This window comes from Lactuca sativa, chromosome 1 (assembly GCF_002870075.4).
Source record: "Lactuca sativa cultivar Salinas chromosome 1, Lsat_Salinas_v11, whole genome shotgun sequence".
Taxonomy (NCBI): domain Eukaryota; kingdom Viridiplantae; phylum Streptophyta; class Magnoliopsida; order Asterales; family Asteraceae; genus Lactuca; species Lactuca sativa.
The window spans coordinates 150,174,609-150,178,503 of record NC_056623.2 but is presented as its reverse complement, the minus strand read 5'-3'; the positions used below and the strand labels follow the sequence as shown (position 1 = coordinate 150,178,503).

Sequence of the window (3,895 nt, the reverse complement as noted above, 5' to 3'; positions counted from 1 at the left end):
TAATTATACTCTCAAGTCTAAATACAGAAAAAATAGAAGATGGTGAAGAAGTAGCAGTAGAGGAAGTGGAGGATGAACAGTCGAAAATGGAAGGAATGGCATCAATAGCGTTGTTACTAGATGGGTCAATCTCGGGTCATTTTGTTCAGCTTCCCGAGTCCGTTTATTACCAGATGGGTCAATCTCGTCTTTTCGTCTCGACTTCATATCTCTCTGTAAAGCAACCGACGACCCCCACACCACCATCTGCAAACCCTAAGCCGTCGTCTAAGGATATCCGCTCTTCCTCCTTCCCATTTGACTAATTCTTCGTCAGCTCTTGTTGAATTTCTCACACAATCGTTGCTTTTGTTTGATTTCGTTTGATTTTGTCAAATTGCAGGGTTTTTTCTGAATCCGTCAACTCCTTCTTTAATCGGCTGATTTTCATCTTGTTTTAACGATTCGTTTACAAAAAGTTTTGTTCTTTTTTTTTTTTTGTTAATTTATCTTTAACAGAAAAATGAATCAAAATCAAACTCATTGACTTTTAAATTTGTCTACAAATCGTAGCATTCGTGACCGGTTTTATTGGTGAGATCGAAGGATTTGTAACTTAGGGTTTTAGTGAAGATGTTGGGCGCTGGATTGCAGCATGGACGTAGTAGTGGTGGAGAGGATAGGTTTTACATGCCGGCGAAAGCGAGAAGGATTCGTCAGCATCAAGAGAACCTCTGTAGAGCTCAAAGTAACGTTACTCCGACCCAATCTACGACATCTTCTGTCCGGGAGGAGCCGGAGAATCAACTCATGCAGCCATCAAATCCGGAGCCGTTGGAATCCTCAGTGGTGGCGGTGCCGGCAACATCATCGTTGTGTAATCTTGAATGGTTTTTGGAAACTGTTACGCCTTCTGTTCCTGTTCAACATCTCTCCAAGGTCTGTACCGATATTAATCTTTTATATTGAAATGAGTTGAATTAATTCAAATTAGTCGTCTCAGTTTATACTTGTATTGCTAATTCGTTATATCATGGAGTAAAGTAACTTATAGGAACATTTGGTTTATTCAATTTGAGTATGCGATAGTCAATTAATCAGATTTTTTATTTATAATTTAGTAGTATAATTTACTTTACATTTTAGCTGTGGTTTTCTCTTTCTCCATTGGCACTACTCCGAAATTCATGTTTGAAAGCAAATGAAGTCAGCTTGAATTATTATTCAGTGAGCCCTGAGGGTGGCCTTTCAGTTTTTATGAGTGAACAGACTTTGCCTTTGATGTTATATTTCTATTGTTTAATCAAGGATTCCATATTTTGACAATCAAAATATATGTGTTTCTGCTAAAGCACACCATCTTCCAAAAAGAATTAGAGTACAATAAAATGGTTAATGTTTAGTAATCATGTATAAACAGGGGTATTGTAGTTGTGTATTTGATCCAAATAATGATTTTACTTGAACTTTATGGCAGCAGAGAACTATGAGAGGATGGAGGACAAGTGATGTGGAATATCAACCATACTTTGTTCTTGGTGATTTGTGGGAATCTTTCAAGGAGTGGAGTGGTTATGGTGCTGGAGTTCCTCTAATATTGAATGAAGCTAATTGTGTGATCCAATATTATGTGCCTTATTTATCTGGAATTCAAATATATGTAGACCTTTTGAAATCTTCAATAAATTCCAGCAACTGGAACAGTAAATATCTTCCTTTCTTCCTCTTTCTTGTTTAGGGTTATGTCAGGCTCCTTTTCAACTAGTAGCATCTATTATGCTTCTTTATGAAATTTAAATAATCTAGTTATTCTGTTGCTTTACAGGCAACTAACTGAGGATATTGATGATAACTCATTTACGGATTCAAGTAGTGATGGGAGAAGTGATTATGAACAGGAAAAGGGTTCTTTACATTATCTAAGGGAGAAGAGTAATAATCATCACCCAAAGAATGACATTCTTCACCGAATAGATCATTTGTCAATGAATGATGAGAACAATGTAGTTCAAGAAGACTTTTCTAGTGATGATAGTGATTCTGCCACCACTCAAAGTTGCTTGATATTTGAGTACATGGAACATAGTCAGCCTTTGGGCAGAGAACCTTTGTGTGATAAGGTTAGCTTTAAAAAAAACAAAGAAAGTGGGTTTTATTCTTTATTTATAAATCTTTGGATAATTAGTTTAGTTCTGTTTTCTTGTTGCAACAGATACTTGATCTTGCACAACGTTTCCCTGAATTGAAAAGTCTAAGAAGTTGTGACTTGCTGCCATCTAGTTGGCTTTCTGTCGCTTGGTATGATTGCTAATAAGTACTAGAGTTTGGGAAGGAATGGAATGATTCATTCCATTGCTACAGACCAACCAAATATGATCACAACTCATTCCATTCCTTTGTGATTCCATTCCATTCCATCCAATCAAACAGATTCTTAATATGGTCTTTGCTACTTGCTCTTTCTCACATAATATGCTACTACTAAATGACCCTTTTTTGATGCTTTTTATCAGGTACCCAATATACAGAATTCCCATGGGGCCCACCTTGAAAGATCTTGATGCTTGTTTTCTAACTTTTCATTCCCTTCACACTCCTACTGTAGGTCATTCATATATATCATATAAATCTCCCTGGATTTTTCAGGCTGAGAAACAACCTTTTTTTATAGTTATAAAATTTACGAGTTGCATTACTAATTTATTATTATTGTTTTTTAATTTTGTTTCAGGCAATGAATGTGAGCATCCACCTGTTGTAAGGCATTTCAGTGGGACGGGTGTGGTCTCATTACCAGCATTTGGTCTTGCTTCATACAAATTCAAGGCACCACTGTGGGCCCCCAATGAATTGAAAAGACTAGAATGCCCTGATGGACTATTCACTATTCTATATGTGCTTGTTACTTACATAGAAGTACTAGTGTTGAAAAGACTAGAATGCCCTTATCATGTGATGTGTCAATAAACTGATGGATTACACAGAAGCAGGTCTCCTCCACGTAGGAGTAGGTCACCTTCTAGAAGCTGATTCCAGAAGCCCTTTGCAGCGTTCTGATTCCAATGTAAGTTTTTTTTACCTGTGGAATCATTGATTCCGAGTGTTGATATTTTTTATTGATTACTTTTTATCTTATCTTTTATATATTATTAATTATTATTAACCCTTGGTTGTGGTATAATATGTAGGGTTTGCCTGGACCAATGGGGTTGATGAGTACTAGTCATTTTGTAACGACCCAAAAATCACGACCAAAAATTTCTTTAAAAGCGTTACTAGAATCATATTTATAAAAACTGTATCATAAGTCATAACATAAATTCTCGAGTATTAATTCAAAACATAATATCATTATCAGAGTCGAACATTCCCAGGCTAACTGACTACGGTGTGTGCACTGCAATCTCCCCGAGCTCCTCTTTTGAAAACTGGGTACCTGAAACCAAAACTGAAAACCGTAAGCACGAAGCTTAGTGAGCTCCCCCAATCTAACACATACCATACAAAAACATATAAAGCACATACTGGGCCTTGCCCACTGCATCGGACCAATGTCCGGACTAACTGGGGCCTTGCCCCCTACATCGGACCGAAGTCCGGAAACTGACTGGGACCTTGTCCCCTGCATCGGACCGAAGTCCGGACTAACTAGGGCCTTGCCCCCTGCATCGGACCGAAGTCCGGAGACTGACTGGGACCTTGTCCCCTGCATCGGACCGAAGTCCGGGCTAACTGGGGCCTTGCCCCTGCATCGGATCGAAGTCCGGAAACTGACTGGGACCTTGTCCCCTGCATCGGACCGGAGTCCGGGCTAACTGACTGAACATAGCATAGCATAACATATCAACTAGCATGAACACATATACTGCATACTACATCGGGCCGTAGCCCGGAACACATAACACATAACACATAA

The 3,895-nt window shown here is 38.5% G+C and overlaps 1 protein-coding gene across 1 annotated transcript; it reads left to right on the top strand.

Moving 5' to 3' along the window:
• The first annotated feature begins 612 nt into the window (after positions 1–612).
• Positions 613–2,946, top strand: LOC111916367 (uncharacterized). The gene is made up of 6 exons (XM_052766798.1): positions 613–918; positions 1,460–1,671; positions 1,808–2,099; positions 2,192–2,277; positions 2,493–2,584; positions 2,711–2,946. The coding sequence occupies exons 1-6, from the start codon at positions 613–615 to the stop codon at positions 2,944–2,946; spliced, it is 1,224 nt and encodes a 407-aa protein (XP_052622758.1).
• Positions 2,947–3,895: the final 949 nt, after the last annotated feature.

What these genes read in the sequence shown, in the direction of transcription:
- LOC111916367 (XM_052766798.1), top strand. Translation starts at nt 613, where the DNA reads ATGTTGGGCGCTGGATTGCAGCATGGACGTAGTAGTGGTGGAGAGGAT. An exon ending in CTGTTCAACATCTCTCCAAG is followed by an intron (nt 919 to 1,459) that starts GTCTGTACCGAT and finishes TTATGGCAGCAG; the next exon opens with AGAACTATGAGAGGATGGAG. An exon ending in AGTTGGCTTTCTGTCGCTTG is followed by an intron (nt 2,278 to 2,492) that starts GTATGATTGCTA and finishes GCTTTTTATCAG; the next exon opens with GTACCCAATATACAGAATTC.